Below are 20,072 nucleotides of genomic sequence, written 5' to 3'. Positions count from 1 at the left end.
CTTACCCACCACTACTTTCACTCATACCCTCTTAAAATGTAAGCACTCTAATTCTCAGAAGTAGTCCTATTTTTCTCTTGTAAATCTATTCTACTTTGTTATTGTTTTAAAAGTACATTCCCTGGGAAAGAGTGAAAGACTGAGAGATATGGTTTATATATCACTTTTTGGGAAGTACTTTCTCCATTTTCTCATTTGTAATAGGATAAAGGAACTTGATGATCATTAGTGCTCATGAATATAACACTAATAACCCCATGCAATTTTATAATGCTTGAATGTACAGAGCCCATTTACAAGGGCATCAGGACCTGTTCCTAAATTTGACTAGAGGACTTTGCATGATGTTGCTGAGAGAACATAGTGATGCTAATCACTTAATCTGCAGCTCAATTAAACGTCCTGTTATTGTATTCAGTGGCACTAATGATGGAACAAGGGTACGGTTTCATTCAGTTGCAAATAGAATGATGTGACATAAGGTTGTCTTAATAGCTGATTATCTAGTCAGTTATAAAATACTAGTATAACTGCTCCTGTGGCATTGAATTATTTTATGCACATAAGGTTTCATTCAGGAAAGATTTACGAGTGTATCTGTGGTAATTGCAAAGTACAGCCACCAGGTGACGCTTGACAATCAATAATATACATGTTCCTGGGTAACTTTGGATTTATAGAACTGAGAAACTTCAGGAGTTGCCCCAAATTACACTAAAATATAGAAGAAGATGATGATGAAAATGAAGAAGGGAACCAGAGACACCGCATACTAATATTGATGACATTTTTAATCAACTGCATCTCTTGCTTTTACAATATCAGAATTTTTAAAAATTCTACTAATAGATCTTCCCTGAATGGTCTCAATGCATACTTGCTTTCTTCTCATAAAAAAGCAAGTAGGAACTCCCTGAAATTCAGGAAAACAATGTTTATAATAACCTTTGGCGGGGACTGGGGAAAGGAAAACAATTCTGAAAATAAGCATCATGTAAAACAAATCCTAGTAGCCAAGACAAAACAGAGAGAAGTCATAATAAATGTGCTGACAAATTAACAGGTAAAATAAAACTATGGAAATATGGTAATAACTTGAACATATGAATTGTCTCTGAGGTTCATCCACACTCTTTGAAAGATGCTTAAAAAGAAAGAACAAGAACTTTAAATATATAGAATCAGAGAACTCTGAGGATATCCTATGTGTTGGCTTGCTGGTGATGAACCTGACGGGGAAGTGAAGCAGGAGCCACACCCAATGGCAGTCCGTGCCTGTGTGTGGCCATGGCTGGACTCCCAAGGAAAGGCAGGGGCTGGTTCCTTACAGGGTGGCTTAATGGCAGGAGTTCACTGCCTACTACATAGTTTTGTTTTATCCTAGAGAAATATGATCAGGTTTGAAGAAGGCAAGGTTAGTATCAAAGGCAATTTACAAAGAACAGCCATGTAAAAATGAAACTAAAATCCATGTCAAGGAATGTTTAGAACTCATAAAGATTAAATATAAAATGAAAGAAATCAAACTTAGAATTTCTGTGTCCATTGATGTTGCCTTCACTCTTGCTTAGTGAGTTCAACATTAGACATCAGAAGTGTGTCTAGGCTGGAACATTTTAGCAGAAAACTTTCTAAGGTTCATGTTTAATCTTTTTTTAAAAAAAGAAGGAAGTAGGTAGGAGAGAGGATCATTGACAGATGCCCTAGTCTTGAAACATACCGCAGGTTCCATACATCCAGTAAAGATGGAAGTTTGAAAAGCCTTTTTTTATTTTGGTCAAAATTTCACTTTATTATAATCAAAATAACAGGTCTTTTTATTCTTCCCTCAAAATGTTTACAGAGGACCATAACTAATTTTCCATAAAAATTAACTAGAAGACCCTTAACCTTGATGGGATTTGTTTTTCCTCAGAGTTGTTTCTTCAGGTGGTCAGCCTAACATATACTGGGAATAGGAGTCACGATAGCTCCTCCCACCATCAATAGTGAGTCATTATATGCTCCTCCCACCATCAATAGAAATAGTTAGAATAAACACATGGAAAAAAGTAATATAGAACAGCTAAATTTATATGCCTGGCTAGTGTGGCTCAGTGGTTGAGCGTTGACTCATGAACCAGGATGTCACAGTTTGATTCTCTGTCAGGGCACATGCCTGGGTTGGTACTCAATCCCCAGTAGGAGGCACTGTTTTTTAAGAGTAAGCATGATATAAAATGAATAACATCCTCTAAGGCAAACTAGACAAGTAGATCAGAAATCAGATGAAATTTCTTATTATGGACTATTAGGTCATACATCAGCTGGCCCTTACATCCTTTCATGCATTCCTCACTCTCTCCTTAGTCTGTACACTCCTGCCATCCCAAATATTTATCCATTCCTTGAACACCTAGCTCATTCATTAAGACTTTTGAATTTGTCTATGTTGACTGGACCTCTTTTCCTAGGTCTTCATTTGCGTAGCACTTCTTAGCCTCCTGGTCTTAGCTTTAAACACCTCCTCTGCCTGGAAGCCTTCCAAGATTACCTACCTGTCTGGAGCAGGCTCACTTCACTTACTCTATTTCACTATCCTGTGCCTTTCATTTCTTGCACTTAGCACATTATGAAATTATCTTGTATACTTTTGTAGTATACATTCTTACCTTGGTATTTATTTCCAATCCCCAGCACAGTTTCTGATATATTTTATGTGTAATCAATGTTTGTGCATATTTATCAACATCTACACTAATAAAAGAGAAACATGGTAATTAGCGTACAACCCCTACCTTTCCCATTGGCTAATCAGCATATCTTTATGCAAATTAACTGTCAGCCAAGATGGCGGCCGGCAGCCATGCACTGAAGTGAGCAGGGAGGCTTGCTTGCTCCAGTGACGGCAGACTCCATCGTTCCCTGCCTGCCGCTGCCGGCCTCTCAGCTGCAACTCTAAGCAACTATGTACTATGTTGCAAATAAGAAGCTAAACAAAACCCCAGAAACCGGCTTTCATTCAGCCAGGCTTCAGCCAGCCGGACCGCAACATTGTATTGATGTTTTCAGCAGTGAGGCCTCAGAGCTAAAGCTGGCCCAGAATAAAAAAGCAAAAAAAAAAAGCGGTTGGGAGCTTCAGTCACCCGCTTCCGGAAAACAGCCCTCAGCCCCTCACCCAGACTGGCCAGGCACCCCAGTGGGGACCCCCACCCTGATCCAGGACACCCTTCAGGGCAAACCAGCCGGCCCCCACCCGTGCACCAGGCCTCTATCCTATATAGTAAAAGGGTAATATGCCTCCCGGCACCGGGATCAGCGGAGCAGTGAGGCTCCTGGCACTGGGATCAGTGTGACAGGGGAAGGAGCCCCAACCCCCTGATCATCCCTGAGCTGTGCCTGATAGGGGGGAGCTCCCCAATCCCCTGATTGCCCTGCGGCTCTGTGTTTGACAGGGTGCAGCGCACCAACCCCCTGATCGGCCCTGCTCTGTGTGTGTCAGGGTAGAGCCATAACCTCTCCATCGGCCCTGCCCTGAGTGTGACAGTGGTGGCGCCCCAACCCCCTGATCGGCCCTGCTCTGTGGGTGATAGAGGGTGGCACCCCAACCCCCCTCCACGCACCTTGCTCTGTGTGTGACAGGGTAGAGCCATAACCTCCCCATTGGCCCTGCCCTGAGTGTGACAGGGTGCAGCGCCCCAACCCCCTGATCCACCCTGCTTTGTGTGTGACAGGGGGTGGTGCCCCAGCTCCCCTATCGGCCCTACTCTGTGAGTGACAGGGGGGAGCTCCTCAACCCCCTGATCGGCCCTGCTCTGTGCGTGACAGGGCGGCGTCCCAACTCCCCAATCAGCCCTGCTCTGAGCCTGACCAGGGGCTGCACCTAGGGATTGGGCCTGCCCTCTGCCACCTGGGAGCAGGCCTAAGCCAGCAGGTCGTTATCTCCCGAGGGGTCCCAGACTGCGAGAGGGCACAGGCCAGTCTGGGGGACCCCCCCCCCCCAGTGCACAAATTTTTGTGCACCGGGCCTCTAGTTTATAAATAATTGAGCAAAGTACTAAAAAGTTAATTTGGTCATGAACTATGAGAAATTTAGGTGTGAACAGCTATTAGTGAACCACTGTAAACTTCTGAGAAAAGGAGCAAGAGAATTAAGATGACACTTAAGGAAGAGTTTCATTTTTTAGTGGGATAGGTGAAATAGTGAGAGACTATGAGAATGGTAATCTGGTAAAATAATTAAATTCCAGTAAGGGAGATAGTCTTTGATGATTAAAAAAATTTCCAATCCTGGCCAGGTAGCTCAGTTGGTTAGAACATCCTGCCGAAATGCCAAGGTTTCCAGTTTGATCCCCCATTAGGGCACATACACTGAGTGGCCAGATTATTATGACTGGCCAGATTATTATGACCACCTAATCAGTACAATGAAGTGAATTAGTTATGCAAATAATAATAATAATAATAATAAAACCTTGAGAGTATTTGCTTAGGAAGTTTTCAATATTCAGTAAGTATTTTTGGAAGTGTCAATGAAGTACTGATGAGGTGGTCATAATAATCTGGCCACTCAGTGTATAAGAATCAACCAATGAATGCATAAATAGGTGGAACAACAAATCTCTCGCCCTCTCCCTCCCTCTCCCCCCCCCCCACACACATCAATAAAAATTTAAACAATAAAAAAAATAAAAAGTTTCTAGCAAAAATCTTCATATTCTTCAAATTCTGAATGCTACTTTTTCATTATGGTCTTAAGGGATTTTTTTTTGCTCCTTCCTTTGCAAAGTTGCATATTCCTCATTATTAAGATAATGGAACCATTCCATTATCAGAAGCTATTTGATTAAATTATTAATTCTATGATGCTATGATGGCAGCCCTTGTTTCTATAAAATTACAGTCAGAGCAGTTGAGTCCTCCTGTCACCAGACACATGTGCTCTTCAGCACGTAACTGAGTTTCCTTCATCCACAGAACACTGTCTTCATATTAAATATGGCTCTATAATAACATCATTGTCAAAGGAAAACATATATTTGGGATAGTTTGCCTTAATAATTCTCCAAATTAGACATTAATCTTATATAATATATTTTGAAAATTATCTTTAATCATATTTAAGGACTGGAGTTTTAAAGGTTAGCTAGCTTTATCATGCTTCTGTAACTCTTAGCTGACTACTAAAAATAATATTCTGGTTTTGAAACTATAAGCGTAAAGAGTACAAGGGAGTGATAATTAGCATATTTTTGAAGGTAAGTATAATGCCATGGTTGAAATTCAATCAGAGTATCATAATTATAGATATAAGGTAAGCAGTGATATAGCTGGATAAGTGCCAAATGCTTGAAAATAATTTCAGTTGACAGTCAATCTCCAAACCTTTGCATTTATAAATTATATGGATATTGAGCTTGGATACTTTAGATTGGATTGAAAAATCAGATTGCTTTTCAGTTTGTCACAGTTATAATGGTAACTGAATATTATGCCGGTTACTCAGACCAGTGTGTAATGGAAAAGGAAACCCCTCATTTCCTCATCTAAAGGCCATGGCCCAGCACTTGGGTGAAGATATTTGGTAGCTGAAATAAAATCTTAGATTGAAAACTTTAACCCAACCACAGTAATTCAGCTTCTTAAGGGCTAAGATTTTTAAGCCAATCAGGCTAATTTGGGAAGCAGAAAAGCTAACCAGTCCCATTGAATTATAAAACTAACTGAGGGAGAAAACAATGATAACAGACAAATTGAGCTAACATGACTCTACTTGATGTGTGTCTGTGTGTTTTTAATTTGGTAGATATTTTGCTAGATGATGCTGGTGATGCAAGCGGACATAAAGATGGACGCAGTGTGAAAATTATAGTCTCCATAAGCAAGGGCTACGGTCATGCAAAGGTATTTCTTTAATCTTAAATTCTTTATTTCTAAATGCTGAGAATGACCATGAATCAATTGTATTTTGTATTTGGATATTGGTTCTGATTAACATATTATTAGCAGGGTTTGTCTTGGCATTACCTTAATATGTTATAGAAGCAGAAAAATTAGGGACTGGAAAAAATGACACCATCATATAGGTAAACCTGTGTCTCAGTCTGTCATGTCCACTCACTGAATCCTCACTGATTGTCAGTGACCCTTATTTCTAGAACTTAAAAAAAAGTTACCTTCTTTGTCATAAACATTCATCTAAAATGAAATATTCTAAAATATCCATCAGGTTTCACTTGTAGAATATAGGTGATCTTTATGATGACAGCTATAGCAAGTCAGTTTGGCCTTTATGCAAAGAAGAGACTATCTATATATATAAAACCCTAAGTGACTGGTCGACCGTTTGACTGGTCAACCATTTGACCAGTAGCTATTATGCGCACTGACAACCAGGGGGCAGACACTCAATGCAGGAGCTGCCCCCTGGTGGTCAGTGTGCTCCTACAGCAGGAGTGCCACTCAGCGAGCTTACCAAGTAGCAGCAGCAGCAGGAGCAGTGGGGCCAGGATGAGCAGAAGGGCCGTCCCCTGCCCAGGCTCAGCCTCCACCCCAGCCACCTGCCACTTTGTGTACTACTACATCCCTTAGGGGATGTCAGACTGCTGGTTTTGGCCCAATCTTCGGCTGGTGAGAGGGCACAGGCCAGGCTGAGGGATCCCACCAGTGCACAAATCTGTGCATCGGGCCTCTAGTAAGCTAGATAAATATCCTTGACACTGGAAAGACATATTCTACTGAACTCAGTATGATAAGTTCTATTTGTACTTCTTGTATGTGTCATTTTGAAGCAAGGCCTTAGCTGATTAGGCAAATATTTTAATTTTTCTGGAATCAAATATTGCCTTCAAATTGACAATGTCATTCTGACTCTAGCCCTTTCTTAAAACTAAAAATAATATTTCAAGCTGAAAATGTATTTGAGTGGCCAAGAAAACAAATTTGTAAGAATCTAATTCTTTTCAATCAAACAGTAAAACAAAAAGTGCTTCAGAATTTTTAAATAATGGAACTATTTAAATTTTAAAAGAAAGTGAGAATTTTTATACTGAGCAAACATCCCAAGAATAAACCTTCTGCTTTAGCTGCAGATTTTGGCCTGATTTCCTGAAGTGGGTCTTACAGTGAAAGACTATAATAATCTCAGTGAATTTTAAACTACCTCTAAGTTAAAAGCAGCTGCTTATAAAGCACTAGAGGCCTGGTGCATGAAAATTCGTGCACTCAGGGGGTCCCTCAGCCTGACCTGTGCCAGGACCCCTCAGGGGATGTCCACCTGCTAGCTTAGGCCTGCTCCCTGGGGGATCAGGACTAAGCTGGCATTCAGACATACCTTTGGCAGCCCAGGAGCTTTTGGGGGATATCCAACTGTAGCTTAGGCCCGCTCCCCACGGCCACCTCTGCAGAAGGTGTGGCGCCAGGACCAGGACCGCACAGTCCCCTCTCCCGCCATCTCTGCAGAAGGTGGGGTGCCGGCACTGCCATGGCTTGCCTGGTGGTGCAGGCTCGCTGGCCTCACCCCCACCCCTACCACCCACTGGTTGTTCAGACAGGTCGTTCTGGAAGGTCGTTCAACCATCTGGTCTAATTAGCATGTTAACTCTTTGTTGTATAGGATTGTATCCGTGTCCATTTTGACTGGGTTACAATAACACTGGAAAACAAGTTTTCTTTTTCAAAAGAATTCTAAAAGACAGTGTCTTTGAAAATTGAAAGTAGTTTTCTTAGTCTTCTTGGAGTGCTGTAGCAAAATACCATAGATTGGGTGACTTCAACAGCTGAATTTACTTTCTCACAGTTCTGCAGTCCAAAATGAAGGTGCTGGTTGATTTGATTCCTGATGAGGGCTCGCTCTTCAAGTTGTACACCGCCACCTTTTCACAGTGTCCTCACATGGCCTTTCCTCAGTGTGTGTACTGGAGGAGAGAGATCTCTCTCTTCCACTATTTATAAGACCACTATTTCCACCATGAAAGGCCTACTTCAATTGCCTAATCTAACTCTAATTACCTCCTAAAGTTTCTATTTCCAAATACTATCACATTGGGGATTATGGCTTTAACATGAATTTTTGGGCTGTATGGAGGAGAATACCAACATTTAATCCATAGTAGTAATAATATAAAAAAATCACAGTGGTTTTGCTGTGAATTTATCAGCTTTTTATGTTAAAGGTATTGGCTTCTTAATCAGTTTATATCTAAATAATGGTGATAATCACCCTCATAGAGTTAAATGTTACTGATGAAGAAACTGGAGCCCTGAGCTGACTAAGTGACTCACCTGTGGTCATATTTATTAATTATGTGGCAGATGTTGTATGTTGTAGAATCCATGTCTTCTAATACCTGACTTAGTTATTATTTGACCACATCTTAGGGAGTATGCATTTGGTGACTAGACCCAAGATTGTAATCTATATGCTTTCTAATTCTATCTACTGGTGTCATGATCACTATTTCACATAACCATTTGTCATGAAAGAGGCTCCAGTTAGGCTATAAACTTTGAATTGCTTACTTTTTCAATATATGTAGAAATTCCTCAAAATCCCATCCCACCAAAATGATAAATTTGGGACCATTGTTTATATTGTAAAGGGATTCTTTGCTTGCTAAAATGAGTCCTGTACATTCCCTGCAAGTCCTTTGAAATCATGACTACTCTGATAAATTCAAAAGGGGACCTGTTTTGTTAGTATATGAATGCAATACTATCATGGAAAAATTACTTTTAAAGCTGGATTACATTTTAAAGATAATCTAAGTGAATAACTTTAAAAGAAGCTTAACAAAGATAAAATCACAAAAATAGTAAGATGAAGTTCTAGGACTCATATGATATAGTTCTATTCCATCTCTATCACCATTTCCTTCCTACCAAGCTGCTTCTCTCCAGGAATGCACCCTCTGCATTAAAACGGAAGACTATTCTCTCCTGGCCCTTTCCCTTCTACTGAACAGGTCATGAATCCGTTTTCCTTGACCATATCGTTTCATCTAATCTCTTATTTGTTTTTGTTGCTATTGCTGTTTCTTTCTTACTTTGGTTGGTTGCTTAGTTTGTTGGGGTGTATTTTATTTTACATAATCCACTGTGTGTATCTGTTACTATAAAACCCATAGGCTTAATAAGTATATTAGTCTTAATCATCACTACATCCATACATTTAGTAGCAAATGTAGTGATAAGACAAGGCACACAGGTGGGTTTTTATCTTGTTTTATTTTGTTCTTATGTAGGACCAGAAGTCTCAGGCGTATTTGATAGGATCCATTGGTGTTAGTGGAAAAACCAAGTGGGATGTCTTAGATGGTGTAATCAGACGTCTCTTTAAGGTAAGTTGTGCAAATATCTTGCCATTAATTTTCAGATGTGTTTCATTTTGGATACTTCCCTTAGCTTTAATAGCATAGACATATTTGCTTTTACTCTCCTTCATTTCAAATATCAAGGAGAGCTTTCTATCTACACTAGTTTTATATTGCTCATTTCTAAAATTCTTGACAGATAGTTTCATATCCTCATGAGTTTTGTATTTTTTGGTTGACGAGTCGAACCTCAGTTTTGACCTTCCTGTTTTTGTGTGTACCTCTTAGGAATATGTGTTTCGAATTGATACATCTGCTAGCCTTGGTCTGAGCTCTGACTGCATTGCTAGCTACTGCATAGGGGATTTAATTAGATCCCATAGCCTAGAAGTGCCTGAGTTGCTGCCTTGTGGATACCTTGTTGGAGATAACAACATCATCACTGTGAACCTGAAAGGTAAAAATCAAAAGGAAAGGAAAAGAACATTGTGTGTTTTTTTTTACCAACATTACTTTTTTTTTTTTTGCAGTTTTCCTTCATATTTTCATATTGAAAACTATGTTAACTACTTTGATAGTTTTGGTATGAAATGAACTGCATTTACATTTTAAACACAGAAATCCTACATAAAACACTAAAATCCATGTAAATGAAATCCTTTGGATTTGAGGACATGAAACTTGTACTGTAATTTTAAAAATTCTCCAGGACTTACAAAAAAGGGAATGTGATTTAGGGAATTTCAAGTTTCTAGGTTTCTTCCATTACCATCTTTCACACTGGGAGGATTCAAAACATGTATTTTTTGTTCCAAAGTAATGTATTCATCACTACATCTCTGATTTTAAAATATGTGTACCCAATAAATACCCACTGGGGATAGCGAATGGAAGTTAATAATCAAGAGTGAGGAATTGTTTTCTTTGCTTTGGATGATGTGATTAATTATAGGCAAATAGAATATCTAAATTATGCTATGTCCATAATTTCCTGTTCATTCATGTTAAAGAATCAGAGTACATCTATATAAACTATGAATTAATAGGAATGTGTAAATATTTGATTTTATGATTAAGGTAATTGAGTAAGTAAAAAGGAGATACTGTTTCTCTACTTCCTAATTCCTTGCTAAATATCACAATTTGTGTTTTCCAAAAGCTTAAGTGGTTGTACAGCTGGTGTGTGTAATGAGAGCTAAATGAAAATACAGAAGAGAAACAGGAAGAAAAAGGGAAGAACATACACACATACGTATTTTGTATTTTTATCTTTACATTTATTCTTAACGAAACTACCACCTTCAAAGGGAAGGAGATTTTAGAATAGAATTTACAGTAATGCTTCCATTTCTTTCTGGAAACTTAAGTGGGAAGCATGAAGTAGACAGTGGAAGGAAGCCTGAACAAAAGGAAAGGGCCTCCTTTCTTTTGCATGTTCACTCTGTCTCACCACTGATGTTTTCTGTCTTAAAATGGCAGCATATGTTCGTGGGATACAAGTATCAAGGAAAGTGTTTTTGCAAGGACTGCTTTGCTATGAATAACAAAGCTTTGTTGGCAGTTGACACTGTATTTTAAATTCTAGCTTGTATGGAACAATAAGGCAAGCTGTTCCCTTTGTTTCTTCCTTCAGGGGTAGAAGAAAACAGTTTGGACAGTTTTGTTTTTGATACACTCATTCCTAAACCAATTACCCAAAGGTACTTTAACTTGTTGATGGAGCATCACAGAATTATACTCTCAGGACCTAGTGGTACTGGAAAGACCTATTTAGCAAACAAACTTGCTGAATATGTAATAACCAAATCTGGGAGGAAAAAAACAGAGGATGCAATTGCCACTTTTAATGTGGACCACAAGTCAAGTAAGGTAAGTCACAAATTCCTACGAGAACTACTGCTATGTATCCACAGGTGTCTTAAGCAATTAAGCATTAAGAATGCGTAAAAGTTCTATATTGTACATGGAAATGTATCCATCTCTTTGGCTAAAAGTAGTATGTAGTAGTTGACTAAATCCTGTTTCATGACTTTGAACAAAACTGCTATTCAATACCATTAAGTTATCACAGACATTGGGGATATACAGAAGGAAATGACAGATTCCCTATTATCTGATTTCTCTTAGGAAGTATGAGTACAAAGAGATCCATGAAAAGTGCTATAGATGCAAGAGGTAAAAATAACAATTCCTGGAGGAATCAGAGCTTTATAAAAAGTCAATAATTGGCTCTGAGTCTTAATAAATTACTAGGAATTAACTGAATGGGTATTTGGGTATAATTAGAATATCCCAGGCAGAAATTCTGAAAGCAGCAATTGCTTACGTCATATTTCTATAGGATTTCTGCTTAGGAACTTTAGGAAATTGAACAGTATTCCCTGTTAGCATCAACTGAAAGCTCATGTACCATAATAGTCAGCTTGAACACTCTCAATTTTTAACTAGGCAAGAGAGGCTATAAAGCCTAGTTAGTACTTTCATATATTCTGAGTAAAATGAGACATCCTGAAAAGGAAATAGTTTATGCCTAACACTAGACTTTGCCTATAATAATATTCATTAAATTCTCAATTAATTCAACCTAAGGTTCGCTTAGAAAACTCTATTTGTTATGACCAGTCCCTGAGGGAATCCACATGATACTGGGCCATGTTATTTTTCAGATAACCTGCTTAGATGATCTAAACTAACCCAAACCCTCAGAAACCTCAGGCCTGCAAATTTTCAGGAATAAACATGATTCCCAAAGCATCCAAAACCCAGTGGATTCTTGAAATAAACCATACATGTAGCTTAGTGAAAAAAAAGTTCCTAATGGTATGGACAACTACATGGTAACAAATTGGAAGAAATGGAAACATTCTTAGAAATATACAATTTACCAAGAATGAATCTGGAAGAATTATAAAATTCAAGTAGATCAACTACTAATAAGATTGAATCAGTAATCAATAATCTTCAAATGAAGAAAATCCTAGAACCAGATGGCTTTACTGGTTAGTTATACTACACATTTAAAGATGAATTAACAACGATCCTTCTCAAACTCTTTTAAAAATCAAAGAAGAGTGAGTACTCCCAAACTCATTTTATGAGTCCAGCATTAATCACCCTGATACCAAAACCAGAAGAGGACACTAAACCTAATTCAGCAGCTCATTAATGGGATCATTCATCATGATCAAGTGGTGCTTATCCCTGGGATCCAAGAATAGTTCAACATATGAAAATCAATCATGTGATGCAACATATTAACAAAGTGAAAGGAAAGAATCACATGGTCATTTTAAAAGATATAGAAAAAGCATTTGACAAAATTCAACATGGTAAAAACTCTTAATATATTAGGCATCTAAGAAACACATCTCAACAAAATAAAGGCCATATAGGACAAGTTCACAGCTAACATCATACTCAGAGATGAAAGGTTGAGTTTTTTTCTCTGAAATCAGGAACAAGACAAGGGTGCCCACTCTCACCACCTCTATTCAACAAAGTACTGGAAGTCATAGCTAGAGCAATTAAGCAAGATAAAGAAATAAAAGTTATCAAAATTGGAAAAGAAGTAAAGTTTTCTCTATTTGCAGATGACATGATTTTATAGAGAAAGAATCCTAAAGACTCACCTGAAAAATTGTTAGATTTAATCAATGCTAAATTTGCCAGCTACAAAGCTAACATGCAAAAATCTGTTGCATTTCTATACACTAACAATGAACTTTTCTGAAAAAGAAATAGACATCAATTTGATTTATAACAGCATCAAAAACAATAAAATACTCTATGCTTTACACCTGAAACCAATGTAAATTTATGCTTAAAGTAAACTAAATATTTAAAATTAACTGAAGGTGGATTAAAGACTTAAATGTAAGACCTAAAACCATGAAACTCCTAGAAGAAACATAGGAATAAAGCTTCATGACATGGGTCTTGGTAATGATTTTTTGGATATGATATTTAAAGCATAAGCAATAAAGTAAAAATAAATAAGTAGGACTACATCAAACTAAAAAGCTTCTGCACAACAGAAGAACATCAACAAAGTGAAAAGATAACCTATGGAATAGCAAAAAAATGTTGCAAACTATATATCTAATAAAGGGTTAATATTCAAAATATATAAAGAATTCAAAGAACTCAATAGCAAAAAACACAATTAAAAAAAATAATCCAAAGAAGATATAGGAAAAACAAACATGTATATGAAAAGATGCTCAATATCACTAGTCATTAGGGAAATGAAAATTAGAACCACAATGTGGTGTCACCTCATGCCTGTTAGCCTGGCCATCATCAAAAAGATAAGAAATCACAGTTGCTGGTATGGGAGTGGAAAAAAGGGAGCCCTTTTGTGCACTTTGGTGGGATTGTAAATTAGTACAGCCAGTATGGAAAACAGTAGAGAGGATCCTCAAAAAATCAAAAAAGAACTACCATGTGATCTAGCAGTTTCATTTCTGGGAATATATTCAAAGGAAACAAAAACACTAACTCAAAAAGATATCTGCATCCCCACAATCATAGCAACATTATTTACAGTAGCCAAAACATAGAAACAACCTAAGTGTCCATTGATAGATGAAAGGATCAAGAAGTTGTGATATATATATATACTAGTGGCCCGGTGCATGAAACTCATGCACATTAAAAGAGAATTAATGAGAAGAAATATTTTAATGTTGCTATTTGTCCTTTCTCTATAATAGAAGTATCAGAAATGAAAGAAAATTAGTAAAATGTATATAAAATCTCCCTCCCGTCAGAGTCTGGGGTGCGCCATGGGACCTAGAGTCAAGACCCCGCCCACCACCCTCACACACTTCCAAAACGCAGGAGACCTAGACCCGGCCGGCCCCACCCCCCGTCAAGCCCCTTTGGGTGGAGGGAGCAGCCTCAGGTCCCCCAGCCCGGTGCCAGGGCGGGGGGTGCGGCCTGAGCTCCCCTGTCAAGCCCTGCCAGGCGTGGGACGTGGCCTGAGGTCCCCTGTGAAGACCTGCTGGGTGGGGGGCAGGGCCTGAGGTCCCCTGTCAAGACCTGCTGGGTGGGGAGCACGGCCTGAGGTCTCCTGGCCCAGCGCTGGGGCTGAGGGTGCAGTCTGAGGTCTCCAAGTCTGGATCCTGGGCAGGGGGCACGGCCTGAGGTCTCCCGGCCCTGAGCCAGGGCAGGGCTCCCCCCGTCAAGCCCTGCCAGGTGAGGGGCATGTTCTGAGGTCCCCCGTCAAGCCCTGCAGGGTGGGGAGTGTGGCCTGAGGTCTCCCGGCCCGGCTCTGGGGCAGGGGGCTCAGTCTAAGGTCTCCTGACTCGGAGGTGGGGTGGGGGTGGGGCGTGGCCTTAGGTCCCCTGTCAAGCCTATCCCTCCCCACCGCCCCCAGTAGCATGATACCAGTGCTGAACGGGGTCGCACGCAGGAGCACACAGGCAGCGTGACATTAGTGGGGGCGGAAGTCCCCGCCCCTGGCCCTGCCCACAGACTGGTTGTGACTGGGACACAGTAATGGACAAATTAGCATACACACACACACACACACACACACACACACACACACACCTTTGTTCAAAATTGTCTTATATTTATTTTTCAAGGAGAACAAAGATGTCATAAAGCAGGATGAGATCTATTAAAGTTATTTGGAATAATACATGTATTCCAAATATTTCCTTGGAGCCCAGCACTGTTCAAATTATGGTTGAATCACCCATACTCATCACAACTGGAGAGCATAGGACCTGAGGCATGGAACCAGAATATTGGACTCTTCTCTAAGAAGCAAGAAGAACACAGTTGTTTGCTGGTTCTAGTCAACATTGTTCAATGCCAACTGTGAATTTTAGGTCTCCTCATATCTTTACTTAAAAGCCTTTAAACAGAATGTTTTTTTCTTTTTAACCAAAATGATAAAAGGATTGACATTTCTTAGTCATCCTCAGTGTGCTTTTTGGTATTCCCTCAATGTTGAAGTGACAAAATTCTTTAAACCTTGCTTCCTTTAAGAGAAAACAAATGGGTAGAAAATAGACTATTTATTACAGGAAACCAAAGCATTTTGATGAAGTTGGATATCACTTAAAATCAGGTTTTAAATCAGATTTATTTGGGCTTCATTAGGATGTAGTTTTATTATGCTAACAAATTAGGTTAATTAATATTAATTATAAAATTTGCTTTAACCCCAAGTCCTCTGTTATATATAGGTACTTTTTATCTCAGTTTTAAAAATGTTTAGAGCTTGGAGCTATTCTTATCAACATTGTATGTGTTCTTAATTTTTTTAAATCTAGTATTCCCAACATTCTTATTTTCTACTATTTCATAATAGAATATTTTATGCCATTATTAGGTCAGTTTAATTTTTATTACAAAATAATGAAAAATAAAGCATTGCCAAGAGTGTTCAAATACAGCTAATGATTCTCAGAAACAGTAAAAGGAAAAAAAAACAACAAAAACCCATGGACAAATCATGTGGTACTCAGCACCAAGAAAGTACAAAATACAAACTAGCAAATGTTGTTGTTGTTTTTTTTCACTTTATTTTTGTAAGATGAGAATGAGCTATTAGTAATGCTGGATACAAAATTGTTGCCAGAGAACTTGGTCAATTCATGCTAATTGTGAGAGAATCTACACTGGTGTTTTCTTTTCTATTTTGTTTTGTTTCGTTTTTATGGGAGTGGTAAATGAGCCTAGTAATAAAGGACTAGGGATGAGAAAGTGAGGTTGTGTGAGGGATAGCTGCTAACAGTGTCGATTTATTAAGTGAAGTGTGAATGAGGCGTAAAATAATAAATCCTTTCCCTGAAAAATGGAGCTTTGTAATTGCGGCTGTGCTTTATACTGGACCGTAGACAGCACTGAAGAGATGAAGCCAAAAAGCACTTACTGATTCCAAAATAGCGAACAATAAACCATCAAAAGAAAAAAAATCTTTTCGTGCTTTGGTACATCTGTATTTTACATTCGGTCCCTCTTCTCACTCTTCAAGCCTTTCTTCATGCTGCCAGTAGGAATATTTTGATCGAGAGCAGTACATATAAGCAATTATCCTTGGTGACGTTTGATATAGTGGGCCCAGAAACCTAGAGATGGGTTTAGGAAAGACTGTGTGGCCATCTGAAGCCACCTGGGGTGTTAGGTAGGGAAAGATTAAAACTGGACTTGGCAGATTCATTTTTACTACTAGTGTGCCTAGAATCAAAACCAAAGAAAGCAATGATCAACAGTTTTATGTAACTGCTGTTTTCTGTGTATATTTTCAAAGCATGGGATTTATCTCATCCTCATTGTCCATCTGGTAGATATAGCTGTTTTATACTGCCTGATTTGATCTTGGGCATGAGATTTTTAATGTTAATGCATCAGTACTTCAATCTAAGACTTTGCCCCCAGTTACGCTATGGTGAGAATCATGAAGTGATTTCCAAAAGGTCTGAAAAGCTCTTAACTTATATGACAAAATTATTTGTGTGTGCTAATTTCTACTTGCCACTGGTCCATAGCTTTTTTTAGATTCCCAGTGGGATCTTATAATCTATTGCCCTTCTCAAGATGAGAGCGAACCATAATAAAATTTAATGGCCCTACTTTTCCAAAAAATCACCCAGTGATTTCTTAATTACCAAATTCAATGTCCATTGTTCTCTCTCTCTCTCTCTCTCCTTTCCTTATGTATAGCAAATTGCTATAGTTCACCTCTCCTTTCTAGAAATTCCTCTGATTTTCCTTTTTTCCTTGTTTCCTTCCTACTTAGAAGGCTCCTTCTTTGTCTCTTTCACTGACTACTCTTCCTTTACCTACTGGTAAGTAAAAATATTCCCATATATACTGTTCTCTCTCACATCTGTTCTCAACTAGGTGACTCCATTGGTTTCAACTTGTGTTGACTCCATTTTTAACCATGTCCATTCTCTTTCTATTAGATTACAAATATGTTAATATTAGCATACTAAATATACACATTTAGAAATGCCAACTTCAACTCTGAAAAAAATATCATAGCCGAGACCGGTTTGGCTCAGTGGATAGAGCGTCGGCCTGCGGACTGAAGGATCCCGGGTTCGATTCTGGTCAAGGGCATGTACGTTGGTTGCGGGCACATCCCCAGTAGGAGATGTGCAGGAGGCAGCTGGTCGATGTTTCTCTCTCATCGATGTTTCTAGCTCTCTATCCCTCTCCCTTCCTCTCTGTAAAAAATCAATAAAATATATTTAAAAAAAAATCATAAATCCATCTTCTTCCATCCATCTCTACTACGACTGCTCTCCCACACAAATTAACACCCTCTATCACTTGGACTATTCTAGTTGTTTCTCACTGCTCTATTCGCAACTTAAGTTTACTTTCCCTTCTCTCTCTTCCTATCTTTATCCTTTCACCTCATGGAAAATAAAGTGTTTTTTCATAATTAAAATCTGACCACATTAAAATTCTACAATTTTTTCTCATTACTTTCTGCACTAGATCAAAAATCTTGCCACACTTCTCTATCTATATCGAGTCCCATAGTGTGTTTTGGCTTCAACAAATTCAGTATTCTTTTGACTGGTTTATTTTTCTCCTTTACAATATACTTAATACATTTTGAAATTATAATTTTGACCACATTACTCAGATTTACAAAACATTCAATGTCTTATCATTGCCAATAGGAAGATTCCAGTAACCTCACTAATCATTCAAGATTGTGCACCTTCCTTTCTAATTTATTTACCATTATTTACATACAACATGTTTACAACTAGTTTTTTCCTACATGGGTATCATATTTTTGTGTTTCTGTCTTTAATTGTTCTTCTTCTTATATTTGGAAAATTCTTCTATTTTTAAGATCAAAACTACTCAATATTACAAATAAAGGATTAATAGCAGTAATCCTGCCACCAGAAAGTCTTTTCCAGCAGCTACAAGTGATCCATTTTAGATAAAAACTCTCAGCCAAGTGGGAATAGAAGGATCATACCTCAATATAATGAAGGCCATATAACAAACCTACAGCCAACATCATACTCAATGGGCAAAACTTAAATCCATTTCCCCTAAGAACAAGAGCAAGACAGACATATTTGCTTTCATTACTCTTATTCAACATAGTACTGGAAGTCCTAGCCACAGCTATCAGACAAGAAGAGAACATAAAAGGCATCCAAATTGGAAAGGAGGAAGTAATACTCTCATTATTTGCAGATGACATGATATTGTACATAGAAAACCCTAAAGACTCTACCAAAAAACTACTAGATTTAATAAATGAATTTGGCAATGTAGCAGGATACAAAATCAACACCCAAAAAATCAATGGCTTTTTTTTATACACCAATAATGAATTCTTAGAAATGAAAATTTTAAAAAAATCCCATTTGTCATTGTAACAAAAAAATTAAAATACCTAGCAATAAACTTAACCAAGGAGATAAAAGACCTGTACTTGGAAAACTACAGGACTTTGAAAAAAAAAAAGATAGAAGGTACAAACAAGTGGAAGTATATACCGTGTTCATGGATTAAAGAATTAATATCATTAAAATGTTCATACTACCCAAAGCAATGTATAGATTCAATGTAATCCCTATTAAAACACCAAGGGTATATTTCACAGATCTAGAACAAATACTCCAAAAATGTATATGAAACCAAAAAAGACCCCTAACAGCTGTAACAATCTTTAAAAAGAAGAACAAAGTGGGAGGGATCACAAACCAGATATCAAGTTGTACTACAAAGCAACTATAATCAAAACAGCCTGGTACTGGCACAAGAACAGGCATATAGTTTGACAGGACAGAACAGAGAACACAGAAATCAACCCAAGCCATTATGTTTAATTAGTATTTGACAAAGGAGGCAAGAGCATACAATGGGGTAAAGACAGTCTCTTCAATAAATGGTATTGAGAAAATTGGGCAGGTACATGCAAAAAATAAAATGAGGATGTGGAGAAAAGGGAACCCACATGCACTGTTGGTGGGAATGCATACTGGTGCAGCCACTTTGGAAAGCAGGATGGAGTTACTTCAAAATTTAAAAATGGAACTGCCTTATGACCCCGCAATTCCTCTTCTGGGAATATATCCAAAGACACCTGAAACACTAATTCGAAAGAATATATGTACCCCTATGTTCATTGCAGTGTTATTTACAATAGCCAAGATTTGGAAGCAGCCCAAGTGTCCATCAGTAGATGAGTTGAGTTTCCCTGCCAGTGTGGGTCAGTGGTTGAACGTCGACCCAGGAAGTAAGAGGTCACCTGTTCAATTCCCGGACAAAGCATATGCCCAGGTTGTGGGCAGGATCCCCAATAGGGGGGCGTGCAGGAGGCAGCTGATAGATGATGTTTCTCTATCCTGGACATTTCTATCTCTCCCTTTCTCTCTCTCTAAAAAAAAAAAAATCAATAAAAACATATTTAATAAAATAAAATAAAATAAAATGAAACTAGACCACCAACTTACACCATACACAGAAATAAACTCAAAATAGAGTAGACTGCATATTTTGTAAATAAATGAATGACTCACTATAGCTAGATTATTGAAATAAATAAGGTAAATGAAATTCCCCAGACTATTCACCAGTTTAAACATCTTTTACTGCAATCTCTTATTTTGGCAATATGCTATGTGATTGGTTCAATATAAGGTAAATAGAATACTGGTTCTTTAATAAATTTTATATTTAAACTTGAATATATTATTAAGTGCCTCAAAAACCCAGGTTATTGTCATTTATCCCTTTCTACATTTAGTTTTAAAAGTGGTCTTACAGACAGAGTGAGTTGCCTCT

At 38.2% G+C, this 20,072-nt stretch overlaps 1 protein-coding gene across 4 annotated transcripts in view; it reads left to right on the top strand.

Moving 5' to 3' along the window:
- NAV3 (neuron navigator 3) overlaps positions 1-20,072 on the top strand; it is an 832,877-nt gene that overhangs the window by 796,090 nt on the left and 16,715 nt on the right. For all 4 annotated transcript variants that reach the window (XM_070409676.1, XM_070409674.1, XM_070409677.1 and 1 more), the window contains 4 exons: positions 5,786-5,883; positions 9,222-9,317; positions 9,579-9,747; positions 10,924-11,159. In XM_070409676.1, the coding sequence (XP_070265777.1) occupies positions 5,786-5,883; positions 9,222-9,317; positions 9,579-9,747; positions 10,924-11,159 (599 nt within the window). The remainder of the gene's footprint in view (positions 1-5,785; positions 5,884-9,221; positions 9,318-9,578; positions 9,748-10,923; positions 11,160-20,072) is intronic.

The sequence above is a fragment of the Myotis yumanensis genome, unplaced genomic scaffold (assembly GCF_028538775.1).
Source record: "Myotis yumanensis isolate MYYU_CA2020_CCGP unplaced genomic scaffold, mMyoYum1.0.hap1 SCAF_3, whole genome shotgun sequence".
NCBI lineage: Eukaryota > Metazoa > Chordata > Mammalia > Chiroptera > Vespertilionidae > Myotis > Myotis yumanensis.
Note: the sequence above shows the minus strand (reverse complement) of the source record. Positions and strands in the feature narration are given on the sequence as shown.